Source organism: Diabrotica undecimpunctata, chromosome 1, assembly GCF_040954645.1.
Source record: "Diabrotica undecimpunctata isolate CICGRU chromosome 1, icDiaUnde3, whole genome shotgun sequence".
NCBI classification, from domain to species: domain Eukaryota; kingdom Metazoa; phylum Arthropoda; class Insecta; order Coleoptera; family Chrysomelidae; genus Diabrotica; species Diabrotica undecimpunctata.
Genome location: NC_092803.1, coordinates 192014547 through 192042466, shown reverse-complemented (window position 1 = coordinate 192042466; position 27920 = coordinate 192014547). Strand labels below are relative to the sequence as shown.

General features: G+C 33.2%; 2 protein-coding genes across 3 annotated transcripts in view; one reads left to right on the top strand and one right to left on the bottom strand.

Moving 5' to 3' along the window:
- The window catches only part of LOC140432800 (uncharacterized), a 214381-nt gene that overhangs the window by 50218 nt on the left and 136243 nt on the right, over positions 1 to 27920 (bottom strand). For both annotated transcript variants that reach the window (XM_072520913.1, XM_072520914.1), the window contains exon 9: positions 12327 to 12610. In XM_072520913.1, coding sequence (XP_072377014.1) covers positions 12327 to 12610 — 284 coding nt within the window. The remainder of the gene's footprint in view (positions 1 to 12326; positions 12611 to 27920) is intronic.
- On the top strand, positions 18049 to 26057 carry LOC140441908 (U-scoloptoxin(16)-Cw1a-like). Its single transcript, XM_072532905.1, has 3 exons — positions 18049 to 18201; positions 24021 to 24147; positions 25856 to 26057. Exons 1-3 carry the CDS (start codon positions 18111 to 18113, stop codon positions 25986 to 25988), a joined length of 351 nt encoding a protein of 116 aa, XP_072389006.1. The 5' UTR covers positions 18049 to 18110; the 3' UTR covers positions 25989 to 26057.

Below are 27920 nucleotides of genomic sequence, written 5' to 3'. Positions count from 1 at the left end.
ACCGTGACGCGCTTTATTTCTGTAATCCTCTATTGCTTGCTTGGGCCTCAAGCATCCGCTCCGAACTACATCCGGTTCGGAGACTTTGTGTTGGGCCCTAAGTGCCCGGGTTTTTTGTTTATTTTTTGGTTGGCTGTCACCGGGTTTTTATTATTGTTTTTTAAATTTTTGTTTTTTATATTTTTTTGTTAATTTTTTTATAGGATGTCTATATAAAAGGTCCTGTTGTTGTTTCCTCTTGAGGCCCACACAGTGCGGCGATTTGCAGTGTTTGTCGAATAATTAGAGCTACCAACTATCCTCTGTTGTTTTGTTTATCTTTCTCTCTGGGGTTTTTGTTTTCTCTCTGGTGATTTAATTGAGAAGAAAACCAATAAAGAATGAAAGTAACCACACACTCCTATGCAGATAATCAGATTATCAAAAAGGTTAAGTAAAAGCGATTCGTCTGTATCTGACAGTGATGTAACTCTAAATGAGCCTCGAGTATGATTAACTCGGACAAAATTCGCGAAATGGAGTATACCTGAAGTAACTGTCGCCAACTGTGATAAATTATTTTAAAATTGTCATTCTTTTTCAACAATGTTAACTATTTAACAAATAATATATCTTGAAAAGTGCCAGGGTATCGGGGCTGTTTCGTAGAGGTCTGCAATTCAAATATTTAATGAAAAATATCCAGATTTATCCGCTACGTCATGATTTTTCTTTTCAAATTATCTCAATTGTTGTGAAAAAAAAAAATCAATTTATTAAAAGTGCTTGCTCCATCGTTTAAACATTAATGTTTTGTTTTGTTAATACAGCAATTTTTTTCATTACATCAAAAACTAGATTAAAACGAATTCAAACAACCTTCACGTTGACAATAAAAAGATCATAAATGTCATACACTGGGATTTGCATTTTTAGAGTATAAGTTGTGGAATGCTGGATATCCAACCAGTGCAGCTTCCTAATTTCTACAACTTAGTCGCAGATTATTATTCTAAAACGATTACTACTCTAATTACGATTTTTCTTAATTGTAGCTCGGTATTATTGCACGTTTCATTTTATTAGCTATTTTAATTTTCTTTTATAGTCTGTAGATAATTGTTTCAGTAATTATTCAATTAAGCAGTAGGCGAATATATTTTTAATACCTTACTTTGCTTTTTGATTAATATTGGTGAAATTATTGTAGGACTGTGTAATAATGCTTTTTGAACAATTTCACTTGTTTTTATACAGTCATGTTAGAAATAAAGTACGAAGATGAGTATGTTTCTTTAGATAAGAAAACATTAAACACCATAATTACGTCCCTGGATTATCCAATGTAGAGAGATATAGTCTCTCTATATTATCCAATATAGGGAGACTATATCAGAGGTTCCCAACCAGTGTACCGCGGCACACTGGTGTGCCCTGTAGGTGTGCCGCAAAATTTTAACGTCTTTTTTACTAGTATTTATTTTTTTATTTCCCAGTGATAATAACTATAACCGACTATTTTTCATTGAATAAGACTAGAAATGAGCATGGAAAAACATCGATAGTTACCATCGATTAAACATCAGAACCGTACCATCGATGACAATACAACATCAAGCCTAAACATCGATGGTTTTCAACACCATTGTTGACCTTAAACTCGATACAACAGACAATAGAATTAAAATTATGTCACAATATTATTATTTTTCATCATCATCATCAGTGGTGCTACAGCTCTAGTTGAGCCTTGACCTTCCCCAGTCTATTTCGCCAGTCGTTTCTGTTCATCGCCAACCGTTGCCAATTTGCCGCGCCGATTTTCCTTGCGTCCTCGTCCACACCGTCCCTCCATCTCAGTCGTGGTCTGCCTCTACTCCTATTTCCCACTGGGATCGATAATAGAGTTCGTCTGGGTGGGTAATTTTCATTTGCTCTTGACACATGTCCAGCCCATCTAAGCCTACCTATTTTTATGAAGGATATTACATCTCTACCATTTACTATTTTTTTATACTTCTCGTACAATTCGAAATTATATCGCCTTCTCCAAATACCATTCTCACAGAATGCGCCCATTATTCTTCTTAGTATCTTCCTTTCGAAGACGAGCAGAAGATTTGCGTCTGTTTTGGAGATGGTCCATGTTTCTGACCCATATGTCAGCACTGGTAGGATGAGTGTTCTATATATTATTAGTTTGGTTTTCTGGCTTAAATTTCTGTTTTTTAGCTGCTTGCTTAGTCCAAAATAACATTTGTTTGCTAGCAGTACCCTCCGTTTTACTTCTTCAGATGTGTCATTATCGTTTGTTATGAGAGAACCCAAATATGTAAATTTATTTACTACCTCAAAATTATATTGGTCTATACTGAAGTTTTCTTCGGCGTTTCTAGCTCTATCTCTGTTATTTAGAATAGATGCTAACATTTTGGTTTTTTCCTCGTTTATTTTAAGGCCCATATTTTGTGCGGCTGTCAAGAAGGTGGAAGTCATCTCTTTAAGTCCTCGTGTAGTACGTGCGATCAAATCCAGATCGTCAGCGTAAGCCATAATCTGCGTTGATTTATTAAAGATTGTTCCCCTATTGTGTAACTCTGCATCTCTTTTAGTCTTTTCTAACGCTATATTAAAGAGAAGGCACGCCAGCGCGTCTCCCTGCCTTAACCCTGCATATGTTTCAAACGCTTGTGACATATCGCCTTGTATTTGCACTCTGCAGATCACTTTACTCATAGTTGTTTTTACGAGCCTTACTAATTTATGGGGAATGTTAAGTTCATTCATGGCTTCGTATAATTTACCTCTTAGGACGCTATCATACGCTGACTTAAAGTCCACAAAGAAATGGAACGTGCCAATATTAAATTCATTGGTTTTCTCTAAGATTTGACGTAGCACAAACATCTGGTCAATTGTTGACCTACCTGGCCTAAAACCGCTTTGATACTCACCAAGGATTTCTTCCACGTACGTACTTAAACGGCTGTACAGGGTGTTGGAGAATATTTTGTACATTGTATTCAGAAGAGTTATACCCCTATAATTTTTACATTCCAACAAATCTCCCTTTTTGTGCAGTGGACATATGATTCCAGTGCACCATTCCTCTGGCATTTGTTCTTCTTCCCAGACTTTGACTATTATGTTGTGAATTTGGTGCATAATGCTGTTACCTCCATGTTTGATGAGCTCTGCGGGGATACAATCCACTCCTGGGGACTTGCTATTTTTGAGTCGTGTGATTGCGTCTTTCACTTCAAATATTGAAGGAGGTTCTACGTGAGTGTTATTTCTTGGTTTTTGGGGTGACGCATCATTTTCCACTTCGGTACCAAGTAGTTCTTTGAAGTGCTCAACCCATCTGCTTTGTACTGCGTCAGCGGTACTGACTATATGTCCATTTTTGTCTCTACACATCGTCAGCCGTGGTTTAAATTCTTTTCTTGTCTTATTTAGGATATTATAGAACTTGCTAGTTTCATTTTGCTCCTTTAATGATTGAAGCTCTTGCATAATCTGGTTTTCGAAGGTCCGCTTTTTCCTTCGATGTATGCGTTTTTCCTCCTTCCTAAGATCTTTGTACATTTGCTCCTTATCCCGTGTTCTTCTTTGTTGCATAAGTTTATATGCATAATTTTTTCTTTTAGTGATATCTTCACATTCATCGTCGAACCAACTGTTGCGTGGAGTGGATTCTTCTGGTCCTAGGACGTTGTTTGCCGCTTCCTTAATTGTTCTTCTACATATATCCCATTGCTCGCTAGCTGTTAAATTCTCATATGTTGTGCTTTCATGTTCAAGGTAATTTTGATACCTTTCTAGTGCACGGGGCTCTTTCAAGAGTTTTAAATTGTAGCGAGTACTTTTCTTGCCCTTTTCTTTTTTTGCATTTGAGATTCTTGCTCTTATTTTTGCGCCTACTAAGAAGTGGTCTGAATCTATATTATTATTTTTACAAGTTCAAAATTTCTTGGACCTAACCTCGTAGAAATAAATATAATGGATTATTTATTCAAATCCGTAAACTAATTTTCCAACGCAGTCAGAAAATAACACTCTCATTGTCAATGTAGCGAAGGACATACGACTAGCACAAGAATAAGGTTCTACTATAAGAGGAGTATTAGCTCCTTTAGCAACACTACCAGCAAGCTCGTCACCAGCAACTAATTTATTCCGTGAGATCCATAAACAAATAATTTGTTATACTTTGGAACTCTTTGCAGACGAAGATATTACATATTCACAAGTTGTAAACTTTAAAAGCAATTTTAGAGTAACTTTAAGGCGTTTGAAGCAGCTACTTATAATGAAGTAATGTAATTGATATAACAATGTATAAAATTATGAAAATATCCTAAAATTTCAGAGACTTCGAGAGATTCGAAGGCCGCGGAAAAGGTGGGAAGATGAAGTGGTAGGGGAAGCGCAAAATTTGTTAGAAATGAGAACTTGGAAAAGAGCGGCGGAGGGCTGGCAATGTTGGAGACATAGTTTGGAGAAAGCCAAGACCTCCGATCACAGAAAGGAAACAACAAACACCACAAGCAATCCAGAAACACGCACAAGAAGGGATTCAAAGATGACAACGACAGAATATGTAAAAAGCTTCTCAGAAAAAAACAATGTAAAGGGCTTGTCAGAAACATTAAAAAGGATAGAAAATAAGTACGACATCAACATTCAAAACACCATTACACTGAGATCTATCCTGTCCAAATGCAAACCCAAACCCAATAACACATAGGAAAATCAAAGAACTGTTTCGATCAAATAATACCCCGTGAATGCAACAATTTCTATGTGGGACAAACCGCAAGACCACTAAATGTCAGGATAAATGAGCATAAAACATACATAAAAAAACTAAAAAAAAAAAAAAAAAAAGACAAATCTCAGATAAGCAAAAATGGCTAGGACAAGCACAAGACAGTTTCAGAACTTATTATTAATTGAGCAACCATTTTCTATTTCTCACCTTTCCTCAATATATAAATAATATAGATAATTAATATAAACAATACCAAAGAAAGTCTAGTTAATTATTGAAAAAAATATAAGTGCCACAATTAGCAAATCAATTTTTTAATCGATTTTATTATTGTGATACCTATACGAAAAGGGACAACGAAGCGGTGCGGTGTTATAATGGAATATGTAAGAGTGATACACGTTCTAAATAATTTAAAGACATTACATATATTATTTTATAAATGTTTTAAAGTCTTTTTTTCTTTATAGGCAATGTTATTTCTTTATTAAATAAAAGATATTTAATAAATATTTTTTTATAAATTTATACATGTATGACGTATAGAGGAAGAGGAAGATTACGAACATTTAATTGGTAACTATGGCTACGGAAAAAGAAACGATAGAGGAGAAATGCTTCTCAATTTCATGAATGAACATAACATGTACTCAATAAACTCCTTTTTCAATAAAAAACCAAGCAGAAAATGGACATGGATGAGCCCCGATAAAAAGACAAAGAATGAAATAGATTATATCCTAACGAAGAATAGAAACCTAGTAGAAGACGTATCAGTATTAAATCAGTTTGACCTAGGAAGCGATCATAGACTAATAAGAACAAAACTAATAATTAACAAAAAACTAGAAAGAAAAAGAATACATGAAAAAAGATACAAATGGACATCTGAAGAAATCAAAAATAGTGAATTTAATAAAAAGATAGCCCATGCATTAAATCAAGTTGGCATGCAGCAGATAAACTCCAATGATATTGATGATTTGAATAACCTTATTACCGAAACAGTGAATAAAAGCCTTCTGCAACTGAAAAAACCAAAAACAACATACAATGAATTAGACAAAGAAATATTACAACAAGTAAAAAGAAGGAAGATCTTAAATAAATCTAACAAAAGGGGAACCGACGAATATAGAGAACTAAATAGCCAGATTAGAAAAGGAATCGGACAACAAAAAAGAAAAGAAAACGAAAAATTAATAACAACAACTATTGAAAAAAATAACGAGTATGAAATGCCTCAGACCGACACTAGGACGACGTCAGATGATATCATTAATGGGAAAAGACGAAAATGAAATCACAACTAGAGAAAACATACTGACACGAATAGAAGAATTTTACACAGAACTTTACAGAACACATCAACAAGATGATGAGATGAGACCAGCACGGAAATTAATAAAAAATGTTGGATCAGAAATAATGCCAAAAGTAACAATTTCAGAGGTAACTACAGCATTGGAAAATATGAAGAGAAATAAAGCTGCAGGAGAAGATAATATTACCACAGATATGATATTAGAAGGAGGTAAGGAACTAATTGCAATTGTAACTAAGCTTGTGGACAGTTGTTTACATCAGGGCAAAGTCCCTAAGAGCTGGAACAACTCTAAAGTAATCTTATTACACAAGAAAGGTGATAGTCGAAAATTGGAAAACTACAGACCCATCAGCCTACTGTCACACCTGTTTAAAATACTCACCAAAGTCATAACTACTCGACTAACAAGGAAATTAGACGAATACCAACCATATGAACAGGCAGGTTTTAGAAAAGGCTATTCAACTTCCGATCACCTGTTAACCACAAAAATATTAATAGAAAAATGTAACGAATACAAGTTTCCAGTTTTCCTAGCATTTGTAGACTACGAAAAAGCTTTCGATACCATAGAACACACGGCCGTAATAAACGCAATGCAAAATTGTAAAATAGACAGCAGATATATTAACTTAATAAAAGAAACTATGAACCAAGCTACAGCTACATACTACCTAAATGAAAATGAACACACGAACCCTGTACCATTAAACAGGGGAGTCAAACAGGGAGATACCTTATCACCCAGACTGTTCACCTTAGTTTTGGAGGACGTTTTTAAAAACCTAAATTGGATATATAAGGGAATAAACATCAATGGCCGCTACCTCAGTAATCTACGATTTGCAGATGACATAATCCTGATAGCTACTGACCTACAAGAAATGCAAACCATGCTTTTAGAACTACATACCGAATCTTCTAAAATAGGACTGAAAATGAATTGAAACAAAACAAAAGTCATGCACTCCGAAGACACCGTGACAATAATAAACAATAAAGTTATAGAAAAATATATATACTTAGGACAAAAAATAATACTAAATAGGGAAATTCAAACTGAAGAAATAAAAAGAAGAAGAAAGTTAGCTTGGGCAGCATTCGGTAAACTGAACTATATACTCAGAAATCAACAAATTCAATTACATCTTAGATCTAAAGTTTTTGATGCATGCATTATTCCGATATTAACTTATGCGGCACAAACATGGACAATCACAAAAAAGAATATGAATATACTTAGAGTCACTCAACACGCGATGGAAAGAGCAATGCTAGGTATATCACTTAAGGACAAGAAAACAAACACATGGATAAGACATAAAACCAAAGTCACCGATGTGGTGCAAAAATCATTAAAGTTGAAATGGGAATACGCTGGACATGTAGCTAAGAGCGATCTAAACAAATGGCACAGATCAATTTTAACCTGGAGACCATACCAACACAAAAGACCCAGAGGCAGACCTCCTATGAGATGGACAGATGATCTGAAAAGGACTGCCGGGAAAAATTGGCTACAAGTAGCGTACAATAAAAAACAATGGAAAGGAAAACTTGAAGAGGCTTATGTTCAGATGTGGACGTGAATGGCTAGACGAAGAAGAAGAAGAAGAAAAAGACGTATAATACATATTATACGTCATTGTCAAATCTGTCTGTACGAAAAACATGGCGGTTGATGAAAAGTCCTATAGAAGCTGCAAATAATAATGTTTGATTGACTGAAGTTGGAAATTATTTTTTTATTTAAATTAACGGTAGCATTTATTGCTTCTCCGAGGTAAAAATAATAGTCAATAAAGCAAACAATAAATTCAATAATATTAAATGTATATTAATATTTAATTGTATTTATAATGATGCATTATGTTTAATTTAGTATTAAAGTAATTACCCGTGAAATTAATCACACACTCTTGTATTTTTTTAAGGTATTCTAAAAGTATATCTATTTATCTATCTATCTGTCTATCAGCACGTGATTGTCGGTATAGGCAACCGCCACTAAGGGTGGCCGCACACAGAAAGAGCAAAACTGTTTTAGTCAAAAACGTTTTTGTTTGAAACGAAAAGGTTTTTGTTTCCACAAGAAACATTTTGTTTTCAAGAGAAACAAAATGTTTGCACAAACCATACTGCAATCAGTTTTATTAAAGATGTCGACAGATAACGACGAAATTGCACTAGTTTTCTGGCAGTGGTTCCTCCTACAGGACGAAAAAACGCAAAATTAAAGACAATTTTGGGTGCATCCTATAAATGAGAAAAGAATCTGGCCTCAATCAGTACAATTAATTTTTCTGCGTCCACTTCCATGATACACACAATATAAATAAGCAAAATATCGCTGTTTCTACATGTGCTTCTTGTTGTCTACTCGAGCGGTTTCAAGAAAGGAATTCCAAAAACACGTTGCGCCTGCGTACATTGAAATGTTTCGACACGAAACGACGATCCGGTAATCAACATCAAACAGACTGACTGAAACTAAATGAGCCTAAACATGCTTTAGACACACGACTAATCAGTGTGCGTCAGCTCATTTCATTTATATGGAAACATCAGCATAAGACTCGTTTAGTCAAAAACGTTTTTGACTAAAACAGTTTTGCTCTCTCTGTGTGCGGCCACCCTAACTGACCAACGGCTTCGGGCGGATGAGTTAGTAAGTATTAGGGCGCTTTTTTGTCCTGAAGTTAAGAAATTGGTCTCAAAGGCGGATGAACCTATGTGTGTTCAACAGCATAAGGATGTAGAAGGCAACGCGAAACCACTACATTAAAGATCGTCAGATTTCCCTAGAACAGTTACATCAAAAATACGGTAAATCACAGAAATGGACCCTAATCCACCGCGGACCTTTAATAGTCAAGGGATGCTAAGAATTCCCGCGAGGAAAAGCCACCCGAATGTGGCAAATAACTATATAGACAAAAAATCCTTTTTAAATATCGGGACAAGGAATGTGAAAAGCTTGTTCGAACAAAGAAAGACGCACAACACGATTCAGAAAATGAATAGATCGAACCTAAAAATCCACACAGAGAATTCACACAGCCGTTGTAAATTGTGTTCCCTTTTCGGATAAACTGCTGTTATTATCAATACAGGGTAAACCAGTGAACATTAATATAGTGCAAGGGTATGCTCCAACTGCAGATAAATCAGAAGCTGAAATAGAACATTTTTATGAACAACTCAAACAACTTTTACAATACACCAGGAAAGAAGAAATTACAAAAATAATGAGCGATTTAAACGCAAAGATAGGAAAAGGCCGAGTCGACAATATAATAGGTGATTATGACGACAAATTGACTCAATTTTGTCAAGAAGACAACCTGGCGATTATAAACATATGCTTTCGATTACCACCCCGTAGACTGTATACCTGGAGGTCACCACAGGATAAACAAAGATGCATTAGAAATCAGATCGACTTTATACTAATCAATCTAAGATTTAGAAATTCCATTATAATCGTTAAGACTTACCCTGTAGCACATTCCCATCAGACGATAACCTCCTTGTCTCAAAAATGAAACTGAGAGTAAAGAAGATAATAAAATCCAAAAGTTCTAATGTGAATACTCTGTTACTCAAGATAAATACGTGCTTCAACTTGTATAAATCCAGAAATAAAAAGTTTAACATTAAAAATGAAAAACACAAAATGTAGAGCAAAATCAAAGATTCTGTTATAAAGAAACAGAACGAAAGTCTACAAAATAAAGAAGAAAGCGGAAAACCTTGGATGACTCAAGAAATACTGGAAATCATGGAACAAAGAAGAAAATATAAAAACAAAAACCCAAATATTTAAAAATTGGAGGAAATACCACAGATCTGAGGCTTGAAAACGCAGTCATAAAAGGCTGCAACCAGTATAAATATCTAGGAAGCATCATATCAGCAGATGGCAGAGTTAAGATAGATGTACAAAACCGAATAACCCAAGGGAAAAAATGCATCCGAATACTGAATTCATTACTGTGGTCTAATAAAATAAAGATGCATACCAAACTTCGCGTATACAGAGCAATTGTAGAACCAATTACCACATATGGTGCCGAATGTTGGACGATGACAAAGAATGAACGAGATAAAGTAGACGTTGTGGAAATGGATTATCTTAGAAGGTCATGTCGAGTATCGAGAATGGAAAGAATCAGGAATGAGGAAATACGAAACCGTACAGGAATTAGAGATACTCTTTCAGATAGAATACAAGGAAGGCAATTACAATGGTATGGTCACGTGATGAGAATGGAGGAGGAGCGGTGGCCAAAGAAAGCCTTAATGTATGTACCGCCAGAAAGAAGGAAAAGGGGAAGACCACCAAATTCCTGGAGAAGAGAAATTACAAAAACAATGCAATCTAGAGGCTTAGAAGAGGGAGATTGGAGAGATAGGAAAAGATGGAGGCTGAAATGCGGGAAGCGGCAATCGCCGTAGGACCCCCGTTATATGATGATGAAAAACCCAAATAAATTCAGGGAAAAACAAATTAATAAGGAGCAAAATAAAATATGCTAAGGAAAAGTGGATGATGGAAACATGCATTGAAATAGAGGAATTGCATAAAAAACATGATAATTATAATTTACATAAAAAAGTCAGAGAATTATCTGGAACATCACGAACAAACACACCTAACCGATTGATTGATAAAAACAATAAACCTATTAATAACCCAATTGAAATAAAACAAGTATGGACTAAATATATTGAAGATCTTTTCATGGACACACACATGAGAAAACTTAATAATTAACCATCATATTCTCATGGAATGTCTGAAGCGAAAAGGACTCGACAAATATAAATAACATCTATTATGCCGACGATACAGTCATTATCGCTGAAAGTGAGAAAGACCTGCAGGCGCTACTAAACATAATTTGTGACACTGGGGAACAGTTTGGTTTCACAATATTCATAAAGAAAACAAAAACCATGGTTATCAGTGAGAGGGGTAAAGGCATAACAAGGATCCAGATAAAAAATGAAGATATTGAACAAGTGGACAAAATGAAGTATTTGGGAGTCTGGATTACTGAAGATCTAAATACGAAATCAGAAATTCGATCGAGAATAGAGCAATCAAGAGCAGTCTTTTTAAAGATGAGGACATTTCTGTGGAAAGGACTGATAATGTTGACTTAAGGTTGATTCAGACAAACAGTCAAGTCAAAGTCAGAGACGATACAGTCAAGGTTGCTTCTGTGGTTTTTCAATGAGGTCAAGAGTACAGTCTAGATCACTGTCCGCCCAGTCGCTTCGCCAGCGATCAAGACTGTGAATTGTGACTTGATCTTGACTGGAACGGACTGCACGGGTTGGTGTGAATAGGAAACAGTCAGTCAGCCACCTGTTTTAAGTTGTTGTATATTTTCGTCACTTCTTTAGCCGCTTTTGTTAATCAAGGAGAACGAAAAAGTAATTTAGTGCGATCGTGAAGAAATATTATGATTTATAGCATCCATTATACGCTGTTCTCAGCGAAAATTAAAAACACAATGGGTGGCCCCTTGACTTGACGGTGATTTGACTGTGATCTGATCTTCCCGTGACTGTTGGTCTGAATCAAGCTTTAATGAGAAAGCTGGAAACTTTTTGAGATGTAGCTTTTTAGAAGAATTACGAACGAAATAGTGTTGCACAGAATTGAAAGAGACAAGGCAGAGAACTTTTAAATACCATTAAAAGGAGAAAGGCAGCATATTTGGAGCACATACTAAGAAATGAGAATTACGAGTTGTTGCAGCTGATTATGAAGGGTAAACGAAGGAAAAAGGGTTCCTGGTAGAGGACAAATATCCTGGCTGAAAAACATTCGCGATTGAACCGGGTTAAACACACAACCACTTTTGAGAAAAGCAAAAGATAGAGACGAATTTGCAATGGTTATAGCCAACCGGCATTAGTGGACTCGGCACTAAAAGAAGAAGATAAGTCTATCTGAATTAGCTTCTGTAGTCAATTCGAACGCATGGTGGAGAAATTACATGGTGTGCTGCAGGCATAGAGAAGAGAGAAGAAGATGATAGTAAGTAAATATGTATGCAATCAAAACAAAACCTTTCACATTGTCAGTTTTCCCTACGTATTAGTCATACCTTGTATTTTTATTTTTACTAAGAAAGTACTACTTTACAGAGGTCAATTCTCATGTTGCCTTCATAAATGTATGAATTTCATACTAGAGAAGTAAAAAAGTTAATCAGTAAAAGGTATACTTACTTAAATTGTCCAAAGATCCATGTAAATTGGTCAGACTAAGCGATAATGACTTTGTGCCGTTTTCTCTTTCATCGTTCGAAAGTATGCTTTCGGAAATGTGGTCGGTTTTAATGATGGTGTTCGGTTTACACGAAGCCCATCTTCGATCGAATTCGTCGACGTTCAGAGTGTCCGAAGAGGAAGTATTTCTGTGCACTTGCAGGAGATCAGTCAGCATTATGTGTAATTGTAATACTTTAGGCCGAGATTCAGCGCTGGTCCAACACAGCTGCATTAAGCGAAATCTGAAACAATTTAATCATTGATAGATGGATTTGATTCATATCTTCCAATTTCAAATGTATAACAAAGAAACAATAGTTTACAGAAATTGTGGTCAAGACGTCGACCGTGAACCTCTGAAGGTTTTGAAAATAGCCCGCTAAGAACAGAAAAAAAAATTTCCATAGTCTAATGCGATAATTTATTCTTATAATAATAGCCTATTTGCAACATAGCTCATACTGTTCTTATTTACCCGATGGGCATGGTAAATAAATGTTAAATTAATTGTATGACAACGCATGCGCATATAAATGACAATCGCACAAAATGGCGCAAAGTGCCAAAACAAAAACAAACTTTCTTATAGCTGGCGAAACGTTGTTTCAAGATTTTAAAAATAATGGCATTCATCACAAAAATGTCACTCTCACAAAATACAATTTTGTTAGAACAGAAGGACTTAGCCAAAATATTCAAAAGATACTTTGCATGAAAACATAACATTGTACTATCACTAGAGTTTGACGAATATACGGACAATATTAGCAGTGCACAATTATGGGTTTTTATTCGAATGATTTTCGATGATATGTCAACTATTATTACAATGTATGAACGCACAAGAAATGAAGATATCCTCAGGTTGCTATCAATAAATGCTGATAGGGTTCCTGCAATGATTTCATCAATGCCATTCGTTGGACCAAAACCCTGCTAAATCATTGCAAAATCAGTAACAAGAACAGCTACAAGAAAGTAGCTAGCACTCGAATGTCTGGAATGGTGAAGGAATTCACGAAGAAAAAGAAAGGCGAAACAGTATATTATAGAACAGATACAAAGTTGCACGAAGTTCGCGATATATTACAAAGTTGATACATCAAATGATCGTTTGGTTTATATATACGTCATTGGTCGTGTTTGTCGTAATATTTTAGATCCACAAGAAAAATAAAATTCCTGTAGTTGGCTCGAAACCATAAATCACAAAAGTTATTTAAAAATCCTTTACAAAAGGTATATAACTAAAAAGGCCCTTTCGGGCTACATTACAATGGAACGTTTTCGGATTAACAAGTCCATTATCACTGCAAACCACTAAATATGTGGATAAAAACCCTTAAAATGGTACAAAATTTGTTATTTATTACATCTTTGTTAACAAGTTGTCGTAGGATTTGTGGTTGTGCGCTTATTTTCATATACTTCGTTTTATTGGTGTTTATTATTAAACCTATTTTTGTAGCTGATTCTTTTAATGCTACAAAAGCCTCTCGTACAGCGTTTTCCGTTCTCCCAACAATATTGATACCATCAGCATAAGCCAGAATTTGCACTGATTTATTATATATTGAACCAGTGATTGTGATTTGTGACCTACGTATTACTTTTTCCAGAGCCAGTTTGACAGTATACAGGAGAGAGAGTCTCCCTGGCGCAGCCCGTTATTTGTTTTAAAAGGTTCAGACAGTTCCCTCTGAATTCGTACTCTACATTCAACTTTTTCAACAGTTAGTTTTTTTAAATTTACCTACTGACTGGGTATTCCTAGCTCTTTCATTGCTTTGAACATTTCTCTTCTATTCACGGAGTAGTAGGCGTCTTTGTAGTCTATAAAGATGTGATGAGTATCAATGCTATAAAATAATAGGAAAAATATTTGGAAAACGAAGTCCAGGAAGAAAAAGAAGAATATCTTGAAGTTAAAGAACCTTAGAATCTGGTTCAATACAACATCTGTGCAGCTTTTCCGCGCTGCTGCAAATAAGATAAAGATTGCCATGATGATTCGTAACGGATAGGCACATCAAGAAGAAGAATCAATGTTATATTCCCGTGTTTTTTTCAAAATTCGTTTCACGGTTGAAAGTGTCGATTTACCACATTTCCTACTATTCGTTCTGCATATGGTGCCACATGGTGACGTAGTACTGTGGAAAATATTTTATACGCTGCATGTAGAAGCGTAATTCCTGTGGTTAGAGCATTCAAAGATATCTCCTTTTTTGTGTATGGTGCAAAGTATTCTAATATTCCAATCATTTGGAAGAGATTTCTATGTCCATATTTATAAGCCGCCGCCATTATGGTATCATGGCCCCCTTCTTTATATAGTTCAGCTGGGAGATTATCTATTCCGAGTGATTTGTTTCTGGCTAGTTTTTTAACTGCATGTTTAACTTCAAGACTCGTTGGTGGTTCCTTTTCCCTATCGTCTGTTTCCCTTACCTCATCTCTTTTGTCTTTCAGGTTTTCTTCTTCCTCTATATTAAGTGACTGGTTAAAGTATTCCACCCATCTATTCAACACATCTTTCCTTGTTGTTAATAGGTCGCCATTCTGAGTTCTGCATTGTCTTGTGGTTGCCTTGAATTCTTTTCTGTTGATGTTTTATATATACATGCTATATTTTTATTAATGGAAAAAAAGTGTTTGAACTGTTTTAAGTACATTTTAGGAAAAAAATTTTTTTTCGTTTACTGAAAAAAATGGTACTGAAAGATTTAATTTTATAACATCCTCAGAAGGGTAACCTGTTTATAAATAATAACTTCATTTTATAATGCAGTTTTTAATTTGTAGTATGTTTTTAATAAAGGGTTAAATGAACTCGAAAGCTCAAGCAAACCCTAAAGGGTATATATATAGAATATATATATATATATATATATATATATATATATATATATATATATATATATATATATATAATATATATATATATATATATATATAATATATATATATATATATATATATAATATATATATATATATATATATATATATATATATATATATATATATATATATATATATAAAATAAAGTTTTATTTTGAGGTTGCAGTCATTAATAGGGCAGGAAAGTAAAACTCTTTGTTCTTTAATCAAGCTTTCGCAAAATTTATTTGCTTCTTCAGGATATGCTAAAATATGGTATCAGTAAATACAACGAAATTAGAACTAAATAGCATTGTATAAAACTAGTAAAAAAACTTACAACATGAGGTTAATCCATTAAATTTTCAAATTTGCAAAACATTAAAACTTAACTTATTTTAAAAATTATACAGTTATGTAAGTACAATATTCCAATTTAATTTAATTTTGTAAAAATTCATTTTGACATTAATTGTTTGATTTATGTCAGAAAGACACTCGTTTCTGTTTATTATATTTTTTGTTGTTGATAAGAGCTAGTTATCAACAACAAAAAATATAATAAACAGAAACGAGTGTCTTTCTGACATAAATCAAACAATCAATGTCAAAATGAATTTTTACAAAATTAAATTAAATTGGAATATTGTACTTACATAACTGTATAATTTTTAAAATAAGTTAAGTTTTAATGTTTTGCAAATTTGAAAATTTAATGGATTAACCTCATGTTGTAAGTTTTTTTACTAGTTTTATACAATGCTATTTAGTTCTAATTTCGTTGTATTTACTGATACCATATTTTAGCATATCCTGCAGAAGCAAATAAATTTTGCGAAAGCTTGATTAAAGAACAAAGAGTTTTACTTTCCTGCCCTATTAATGACTGCAACCTCAAAATAAAACTTTATTTTACATAACGTGTCAGTCAATAATACCTAACTACTTTATATATATATATATATATATATATATATATATATATATATATATATATATATATATATATATATATGTGTATATTGTTACGTAAAAATATGAGTCATATTAAAAACCTGTAAACATCTTGTTTATTCACTTATATGTTTTAGATTTTACGAGACCCTTCGATTAGCTGGCAGAAATTTACCTGAACCGGTCGAGACGATGACCCGGATTTACGTTCTGGACGAGCCGATGTGAAAATACCAGTTTACCGCTAGTCGAGAGGGCTGTCGATGTTTCTAGCTTAACGGTACTGGCGTATAAAACAGGAGCTTTCATGGAAGGGAACAGTTAGTTAATATCTGAAGACCCGCGCCCGCGATTTTAATTGTAACGTTCGTATAAAATAAATTATGTATTATTAGTGGTTAAATAAACTGATATAAATTATCGTGCTTTTTAATAAATTAAAATAAGAACCTTTTAATAAATAAATAATAGATAAAATAGAATTATTAGAAATACTACAATATATATATATATATATATATATATATATATATATATATATATATATATATATATATATATATATATATATATATATATATATATATATATATATATATATATATATATATTAGAAATGATTATTTCGACCAAAAAATAATTTATAAATAAGTTCGAATTATCGGGTAAAGTGGTCTGTAATGAAAATCTTTCGTTTTTCTAAATTACTCAATATTTCGCCATTTATTTAACAGCTTCTTCAGGAGTAAACTAAAACAATTTGAACATTACAAAAAATGGCGTACAAATACATTTTAAAACACTTACAGAATTTAAAAGATTTCGCAAAGAAAAATGACATTGAAGTATTTGAAATATTGAATGTCAAGATTAAATTGTCTTAAGCACGTTCGTTACAGCTATACGATAAAAAATTAAAATTATTTCAAATGTAAAAATAAAAATAACAATAAAAGAAAAGTTAGAAGAATAATATTTCTTTGATGAATTATTAAGGTTAGTTGTTATTAAGATGAATGTTGGCTATTTTGAATATTTATAAATTTTGTTCAATATGTTACAATATATGTTACTTAACTGTCCAGTGTCCGTTTTATAATTTAAAGTGTTTTTATTTTTGTTAATGTAATACATCTCAAGAAATAATCTACTTTTGTAGTTATCAGTATGTGCCAAAATGTGAGCTTTGTTATAGTCTAGCATATGACCAGTGTTTTCATAGTGCTCAACCACTGCGCAAGTATTTTTTCTCAAGCGGCAATCACTTTTATGTTGTGTGATGCGTTGTTTTAGCCATTGTGATGTTTGACCAATATAGCTATTTTGACATCCTAAACACGGTATTTCATAAACGACATTACTTTTATATAAGGTTGGTACTGGGTCTTTGATTTTTGAATCTAAAGCAAACAACTATTTTCAAAATATATATATATATATATATATATATATATATATATATATATATATATATATATCTTTTTATGTGTATTGTGATGTTTTGGGCAACCTTTCTAAGATGTTCCTTTTCAATGTGTTTAATATATTATATTATATATCACATGCGAATACATTGTCCATGTACGTTCTCCCACGTGCTTTACCTATCAGCATCTCGTCCATAACCTGTGGGTGTTTATGGATTATTTTACCATATTTTTTGGCATATATTTGATTCTACTACCTAACAAAAGATAATCAATTGTTTTAAAAACAAAGATAAAACCCATCGCAATAAAATGATAACGTTATTAGTTTTTTTAATTAAATGATGAAATTTTAATCAAATAATACGATAATAGGAAAAATAAGATATGATACAGGAAATGCCATATAAACAATTTTGAATCATATCTGGTACAATAGTTAGGGCATTACCTGGGAAGATACCACGTCCATATTTACGATGAAGGCTTACTCGATTCTACTGATTGTGGCAATTACAGTTTTTAACATTGAAGCTTGGACAGGAATAATACCTTCTGATCCTGGTACAGGTACGCTGACTTTAATAATAAGCTTTTATGCACGATAAGAATGTCATATTTGTTACCACAATTTGTATCATTTTTTAAAAAATTTCTTATTGCTAATGACAAACTGTTATTGTACATTGTTCATCACGTTTTCATCCTTATTTATTTGTCTTATTCATTCTGAAAAAAGCACATAGAGAAAATGAAGAACATAATAGGAATATGTGCACCGGAAGATTGTAAACCAGCAAATATAGGAAAGAACTTTATGGAAACCTACAAATAATATTGGGAAAAATAAGTTAAGAAGAATCAACTAGCTATATAGGATCCTTAAAAAGTAACAAGAACACTTTAGTACGCTACTTATTAGATAAAATAGAGATGTAGAACTTGAGTACTGTTCAATCACAAATTACACTGCCTAACTTGTAATCTCACATTAATATTAACTTCCTAATTTTACCTACATAATTTTAAGTGATATTTATACTTATACTTAATTACGAGCTTCTTTACCTTCCGGAAAAAACTAGATAATTTGATAAATTCATAACAATAATTTCATAATGCGAATATTATATTTATGTAAGCAGCTCGGTTCAAGTCGTTTGTCTTTTTGATGAATTGTTTTTTTTATATTGCGAGCTTATAAATTGGGGTACAACTGGTTTGTGTTCATACCTCAGTCAAGTACGTTTAGTCATTTTTGAAGTTACGTTGAGAGTAGCTATTTGGAGCTATCAATAAATCATTTACAACACAAGAACATACACAAGGTAACCTGGACCTCTCCTGATGGAAGAACAACGAGTCAGATTGATCACATCTTAATAGATTCAAGGCATGGAACAGACGTAATAAACTGCAGAAGTTATAGAGGCGCAAACATAGACTCAGATCATTGTCTAGTGATCTCAAAAGAAAAAAAATGACACAAAAAAATGGAATGTGCAAAAGTTGAGAGATGCGACAATTGCAGAACGGTACTCGCAAAACATCAACAATAGGCTAAGGAATCAAAATGTAAATGAAGAAGGCCAGACAGATATAGACTTCTACTGGACCAGAATAAAGAAAGACATTGAAGCAGCAGCAAAAGATTAGGAACAGAAATTTGTCTCCGTAAAATCATTGGTTTGGCGATGATTGCAAGAATGCAACAAAAGAAAAAAAAATGTCTACAGAAAAATGCTTACCCAAAGAACTAGAACAACTGTAGAGAATTACCAGACAAAGAGAAGAGAAGAAAAGAGGATACACAAAATAAAAAACGAAACCACCTAAATACGGAACCTAAGTATATAGAAAACCTCAACAGGGTGAAAGAATTCAAAGGCATACCATCAACAAACAAGAATTCAAAGCAACCACAAGACAATGCAGAAGTCAGAATGGCGACCTATTAACTACAAGGAAAGATGTATTGAACAGATGGGTGGAATACTTCCAGGCACTTAATATAGAGGAAGAAGAAAACCTGGAAGACGAAAGAGATGACGTAAGAGAAGCAGACGAGAGGGAAGATGAACCACCAACGATTCTTGAAGTTAAAGATGCAGTTAAAAAAACCAGCCAGAAACCAATCACCCGGAATAGATAATCTCCCAGCTGAACTAAGTATATAAAGAAGGTGGCCATGATACCATAATGACATTACAGCAGCTTATAAAAGAAATATGGACATAGAAATCTCTTCCCAATGATTGGAATACTTTGCACCATACACAAAAAAGGAGATATCTTTGAATGCTCTAACCACAGAGGAATTACGCTTCTACATGCAGCGTATAAGTATATTTTCCACAGTACTATGTCACCGTATGGCACCATATGCAGAACGGATAGTAGGAAAATACCAGGCTGGTTTCAGAGGTGGTAAATCGACAATTCATCAGATCGCAACCCTTAAACAAATTTTGGAAAAAACACTGGAATATGGCATTGATACTCATCACATATTTATAGACTATAAGCAGCCTACGTCTCTGTGAATAGAAGAGAAATGTTCAAAGCAATGAAAGAGGAATAGCAAATCAGTTAAAGGTAAATTTAACAAAACTAACCCTAGAAAAAGTTGAATGTAAAGTACGAATTCAGAAGGAATTGTCTGAATCTTTTAAAACAAATAACGGGCTGCGACAGGGAGACCCCTCTCTCCTGTATACTGTTCAATGGCTGTGGAAAAAGTAATACGTATGTCACAAATCACAACCATTGGTTCAATATATAATAAATCAGCGCAAATCCTGCTAATGATAGCAATATTGTTGGGAGAACGGAAAACATTGTACGAGAGGCGTATGTAGCATTAAAAGGATCAGCTACAAAAATGGGTTTAATAATAAACACCAACAAAACAAAGTATATGAAAATAAGCAAGCAATCACAAATCCTACAACCACTTGTTATAAAAAAACGACGTCATCAAAGCAGTGAACAAATTTGTATACCTGGGAGAGCTCCTTAACACTGAAAATCGGAGCACACTAGTTCGCTTCCAAGGTCAAAAAACCCTCTTAATTACATACTAATTCGCTCCGAAAACCACAACCTTGTTCGCTCCCGTGGTCAAGCGGATTAAGTCTATTAAGTTCTAGGCAAATTAACACCAGGAAAATAGGTACTGCGGCTTTTGTATTTTATATTAGAAATTATATCAAATATTGGTAGATACATATTTACATAAATACAGTGATAAGCGCGCTAATAACCGGCAAAATAACGCAAACGATGGAAAACATATGAAGTTGTAAGATAAAAGAGATGAAACTAGTAGAGATGAGAAATTTAGCGATAGAAACCTATAAATTTACATTCTATTCACTTTTTCCCACCTTTAGACGTATCAGAGGAGGATGTCAACTAAAACTAATATTGTTCTGAAGCTATTTTCTTGTGGCATTTTAAATTAATTACTATTTAAATGGGAATAAGCCACAATTAAAGGTTAAAATACGTTTATTGGCGTTTCAATTTCCACTTCGGAAATTGTTCTCAAAATACAAACATTAGTAAATTAAACAATTTTTTTTGTGGCTTATTCCCATTAAAAGCTTACGTCTAAAGATGGGAAACAATAAATGAAATGTAAATTTATAGGTTCTATCGCTAAATTTCCCATCTCCGTGTTCAACAGTAAACTGAAAATAGTTGAATAAAAAGTTTAGTGCACTATTTAAAAATTCCATCAACATAAATTGTTTCTAATTTACATAAAAATGTTAAGAAACAAATTTTTTTACCGGATCATTTTTCAATAAAAATTGTTCTTTTTGGTTGGTTGTCACTTCCACGGAGTTTAACGAGTCATTTACTTCCTGTGCGCACTTCGGAATTTTCTAATCAAATGTACATATTCCGCAGTAAGACTTTTAGGGCCTGTTTGTTTAATTTCGCTGTATATCAACTTCAATGGTTTTTCACACAAATCATCCATTGCCTTCCGCTTAACACTATTACTTAATTTTTGCCGGTTTAACACTGTTTTTGATAAACTTTCATGGGTATGGTTATGACTACTTTCGAGTACACTGTTACAAATATTTAAAGTTTTAACAGATGCTTTGCAACTTCTTTCTACACACTGCCAACGTTTGATATTATTAGCAAGCATTTTATGGAAGTTATACTTGTAATTATCAATAACTAACATTGACTTGCCCTTTTCACTTAATGTGATTCAGATTTCTCCATCCAGACTAGGCGGGATCTGTAGAAATTCAGACCATAATGGACATTTTCCATAGGAAGCTATTTTTTTGCTAGAATCCCTTCAGGATGTGCCCAATATCGATAATCACGATATGCGCCAGTTGCAAACCCTGTGCTAAATATTTTATTTAACAAAATCTGAAAACAATTGAAAATTTCTCATTTTTTCGCTCCTAGTTACGTTTATAATTCGGAAAATATTGATCCTAGTGAAAAAATTATAAGAAGTTTCGTTATTCAATTTTACACAATATTTCGTTAGCTGGACATTGAATATTTAATGTTTATTGTTGAAAAAATAGCAATAATTGGAAAAAAAGTACAAAAAAATGAAGTTAATTCTTTAAATGTTTTCGACTTTCTAAACTTGACTTACAAGCTCCATATTCCGCCTAGAAAAATTTTTAATATGTTTAAAACGTGTGCTAAATTTTGTTAAGATCGGTCGGATAGGTTTTGCATAATAATTTTGCAATCCAACCTACTGGAAAAAATTCGCAAATTTTCAAATTTATAGTAGGCCCTAAATAAGGCTCTCAGATAGTTGCAAATTTTTTTACACTTAAAGGAAGGCTCAAACTTTTAAACGCTTTTGGCTCAAAAATGTTTAAAACTTCTAGGCTCTCCTAGTGAACCGATTTGAATTTTACTTGCAAAATTATTATGCAAAACCTATCCGACCGATCTTAACAAAATTTAGCACACGTCTTAAACATATTAAAAAGTTTTTCTAGGCGGAATATGGAGCTTGTAAGTCAGGTTTAGAAAGTCAAAAACGTTTAAAGGATTAACTTCATTTTTTTGTACTTTTTTTTCCAATTATTGCTATTTTTTCAACAATAAACATTAAATTTTCAATTTCTAGCTAACGGAATATTGTGTAAAATGGAATAACGAAACTTTTAACTTCTTATAATTTTTTCTCTAGGATCAATATTTTCCGAATTATAAACGAAAATAGGAGCAAAAAAATGAGAAATTTTCAATTGTTTTCAGATTTTGTTAAATAAAAAATTTAGCACAGGGTTTGCGACTGGCGCATATCGTGATTATCGATATTGGGCACATCCTGAAGGGATTCCAGCAAAAAAATAGCTTCCTATGGAAAATGTCCAATCCAAAACAGATCCCGCCTAGACTAATCATGAACTAACTATAACGACATTCAAACTGGAACTAAAGTAATAGTGTTAAGATTCGCACCACCCGTATTTCTTATCATAAAATTTCAGGTAGACTACTAATTACCAATCTTTTCAAAGAAATATATCAATTGCAACTTCTGATACGGAAAAACCCAATCAAATATTGAACAAGGGAATATCAGCTCTAAAATCATAATACTTTAGTGATATTATCGTTACAATTTTAATATTTTTTTAAGTAAGAAGTAGTGTTATATAGTAGCATTGTTTAAAAAAGACTCATTCTTTTCTAAACAATGACGGTAGTGTTGTATTAATAGGTAAATACAAAGTTTGAGAAGACATTATTCAAATATCTTTTTTAAGAAATATATTGCCGGAGCGAATTTACCTATGCCCCTTTTCTGTGGGGTATTACAATCTGACTGCGAGAGCGAACTAGTATACACCCCTGAAAATAATACTACCGCAGAGATAAACCGCAGAATTTGCACGGCCAACTTGGGCTTAATCTTCTCCTTAAATCCACAATTATATCAAGAAATACAAAAATAAAACTCTACAAGACAATAATACGCCCAGTCCTAACATATGGTTCAGAGACCTGGACTCTAACAAAAAATAATGAAAACATGTTAGAATGTTTCGAAAAAAAAAGTATTAATGTGAATCTATGAAGCAGTGAGTGACAATGGAGTGTGGAGAAGACGGTACAACTTCGACTTTATAGAATATACCAGGAACCTGATATCGTAAAACATATTAAGATAGGACGTCTGAGGTGGATAGGGCATGTAATGCGGATGGAACAAAATGTCCCAGCTAGAAAAACGTAATATTCATTTATTGTAAATTTGAATATTGATAGTGCAATTAAAAATACACGTGATGATTGTTCATTTGCCACGAGAGCTTTAATTTTTTACTAAAGTCGAGAAAAGAACCTTAAATTTGCAAATAAACCTATGTTCCGCTTTTTAGAGCATCTTGGTTACTGCTACACAACCCTGTACGATATAGGTTCCATGCATTATGGCGAAGAGAAACAACAAAAAGGACAATGTGTTCGATTAATTTGTTCAGATGATAGAAGGATACAGCAAGCGGGGTAAGATATTTTAAGCTATTTTTAATTATTTACATAAATTATATTCAATTACAATGTGTATGGAAATAAAAGTGTATACAAATGTATACTAAAGCTACATATATGGAATACGTCTTTAATTAAGGTTAGTAAAGTTACTAAATTTAATATAATAATGCGCTGCAGAGATTTCGATGTCTAAGAACAAAAGTGTTTGTTTTAGAGTATTGTTTGGCGCTGAATCCAAATCCGTTGAGATTTTTTCCTATTACGTACGTTTTTTTCGTGCTACACAGATTGTATAAAAATAGAGATTACATTTAGAAATGTGACCGAAGGTTTTATCATCTGGTAATGAAATTTCTGTGACTTGTTCATACATGTAAATGTTAATGGGTGTAAAAAGTAATTATTTCTAAGTATCGATAAAGTACCTAATTGACGGCAAAGTTTATCTGTATACATTTGGCAACCCTGCTAATTATGGCAAGAAGTATTAGCCAACTGATGATAAGCTTAGTTGAGATTGACGATACCCAAAGCACGTCAGTTTCAATTTTACTTTCGTGTTGTATGAACAGATAAATATTTTTTTATTATTTGTTCTAAAATGAATGAATCTCAGAGATCTTGTGTGAATAGCCTGTAATGTGTTATATTTGTAGGTGTCAAACAGACACAACATATAACCAAATTTGTAGAAAATGAGTACTTTTCATATTTTGGTGTAACACTTGGCGATCAAGATAAGACATGGGTCCCTCATAATGTTTGTCGAACTTGTGAGGAAGCATTGCGGCTATTTTTAACAGATAAAAAAGGCTATTGTAGGCGGTATGCCTGAATTGTGAATATAAATGAGTCAGATAAAATTAAATTATTAGAAGAATTTTTCACCAAGTAACAAAAAACAAAATTTGTTTAATTTATTAATTTTTGTATTTTGAGAAATATCTCCGAAGTGGAAATTGAAACGTCAATAAACTTATTTTAAACTTCAATTGTGGCCCATTCTCATTAAAATAGTAATTACTTTAAGATGTCACAAGAAAATAGCTTCAGAACAAAATAAAATATAATAAAATATAACAAATTAAAAACCATCGTTTCGTACGTAGACGATAAGAAAGCTTTGCTTTCCCTCCTCGGGAAAGGTTTTTTTTATTGTTTTTAACAATTTCTTTGGTTAAGTTCGCTCGATATGAATCTCAAAATAAATTTAACTTTAATTTCGAATTAAATGTAGGTCAACAATTTAAATACACATTCGCACGTAATGCCACATTACCATCATTAAAGGTATTTTCTTTTATTTAAGAAAGACGTACTGATTTAAAGTCAAAATTTCTTTGATTGTCTTATAAAATTAGCAGCTTTCTTCAGAGTTCGCCTCGTAAAGTTATTTTATTGGCATAAACTAAGGACTTCATATGTCCGCAAAAATACAAATCAAGCAGAATATACTCAGGATTCTTGGTGGTCATACAAAATCACTTCCTCTGGAAATCCATCGTTGGGGAAATGTGTCATTTAGATTATTTTTAACAGCTATTGGAAACTGAGCATAAACATTGGTCTTCGTTCATCCTGTGACAATTATCCAAAATATCTCTAAAAGTATTTTGCAAAAAAGTTTAAAGTTCTGTATATGTTGGGACTTTGTACGAGATTCTATTTTAAATTGACACGAAAGTTTCATATAGTAATAACTGTTATTTTTTTATTTTAGGTGTGGTGCTGCATTAACTGAACCTCCCTGCACAATATTGCCACAAGATTTATCTAAGCCTTATCCCGAATGTTGCCCACGAGTAACCTGCCCACCACAACCTGTTGCGTTTCTCTTTGACAGAAGAAATTGAAGGATTTGTAAATAAATTAAAAATTTAAATATATTTCCTATATTGCCATTAAAAATTTTAAAGTTTAAAGTTGTGTGGTTTCACTATACTCTGACAATTTTTTGAGAGTGTCATTCATTGGTAAGGAATAATTTTAAAAGTGTCAACTGTTGCGAAGTTTCACTATTCCAGCAGCGTCGATATTTCATTATTTTTTTAAAATTATTATATTATTTTATTAGAAATAAAGTCCATCGTGATGTCTCTGTACGCGACTTTGTCGTTCTGTGAATTTCGTAATTACACACTTGCCTTGCCTTACTATTGTCGGAATATAGGTAGGTACTTGCCTTCCTGCGATTAAAGCTTTTACTTAAAACAACGGTATTAACAAGGTACTGAAAACAATGAAAAACAAATATTCCTGAAAATTAGACACTCTAGAGTACACAGAAAACTGGAAATGGACATAAATAATACCCAGTTTGGATTCCGAAATGGACTTGGAACAAGAGAGGCGTTGTTTGCACTGAACGTTATGTCTCAAAGATGTCTTGACATAAATCAAGATGTATTCATGTGTTTCATAGATTACAACAAGACCTTTGATAAAGTGCGGCATGATCACCTAATCAGACTCCTGACAGAAAAGAATTTAGATAAACGAGACATCCGACTAATAGCAAATATGTACTACAATCAGAAAGCAGAAGTGAGAGTAGAGAATAAGACCACTGAAGAAATTGAAATAAAGCGAGGTGTGAGGCTGCTTAATCTCTATTCCGAAGACGTAATGAATAGAACACTCTCTGAGCAATCCGTAGGTATTAAAATAAATGGTGTTAGATTAAACAATCTGAGATTTGTCGACGACACCGTTCTGATCGCAGAAACACTTGAAGAGCTACAGATATTGGTGAATAAAATAGCAGACTGCAGCGAAGAATATAGACTATCTTTGAACATAAAGAAAACTAAATTTATGGTAATATCGAAATGAACACAAAAAGTCCAAAATTTATATTTACACAATGAAATTATCGATCGAGTTAGCAAATACAAATATTTAGGCACTTTTATAAATGAAGACAACGATAGCTCAGCAGAAATCAAAATAAGATAGAAAAAGTCAGATCCATATTCACTAAAATGAAGAGAGTGTTCTGAGGAAGAGATTTGAGCCTTGAAATGAAACTTCGCCTGATGAGATCTTACGTACTTTCTGTGCTGTTCTACGGAATGGAGTCATGGACGTTGAAAAAGATTGATACCAAAAAATTAGAGGCATCTGAACTGTGGATGTATCGCAGAATCCTGAGAATATCATGGACCGAGAGAGTCACAAATGTCGAGGTCTTGAGAAGAATGAATAAAGAAAAGGGAGTCATATTTACGATCAAAAAACGAAAACTGCAATAATTGGGACACATTACAAGAGGCGAAAGATATGAACTGCTTCGAATAATTATGCAAGGGAAAATAGCAGGAAAAAGGTCCATAGGAAGAAGACGAAACTCCTGGCTAAAGAATCTACGGGAATGGTATAGCTGTAGAAACAACGAATTGTTTCGGTCAGCAGTTTCGAAAATACGTATATCCCTGATGATCGCCAACCTTCAGAACGAAGATGGCACTTGAAGAAGAAGAAGAAGAAAACAATGATAGCTACATACGTGGAGGATAACCATAAAGAGTGGGATAAATTTATACCGAAATTTTGCGACGCCATATACTCGTCAAAACATAATTCGACAGGATTTTCACCAGCGCTTCTTAATTTCGGAAGAGAATTCGACGCATCAGATGCAGCCAAATGCCAGGATATACAGCTATGCAGGAGTATGCGGAAAACTTAAATAAATTAGAAGCATTAAGGGACCTGTCAAAAGTACACATGGAACATGCTTTTGAAGACCAGACGAAGCATTTCGATCTACGGCGAAGAGACTGGCG

What these genes read in the sequence shown, in the direction of transcription:
- LOC140441908 (XM_072532905.1), top strand. Translation starts at nt 18,111, where the DNA reads ATGAAGGCTTACTCGATTCTACTGATTGTGGCAATTACAGTTTTTAAC. An exon ending in ACCTTCTGATCCTGGTACAG is followed by an intron (nt 18,202 to 24,020) that starts GTACGCTGACTT and finishes TCCGCTTTTTAG; the next exon opens with AGCATCTTGGTTACTGCTAC. An exon ending in AGAAGGATACAGCAAGCGGG is followed by an intron (nt 24,148 to 25,855) that starts GTAAGATATTTT and finishes TTTTTATTTTAG; the next exon opens with GTGTGGTGCTGCATTAACTG.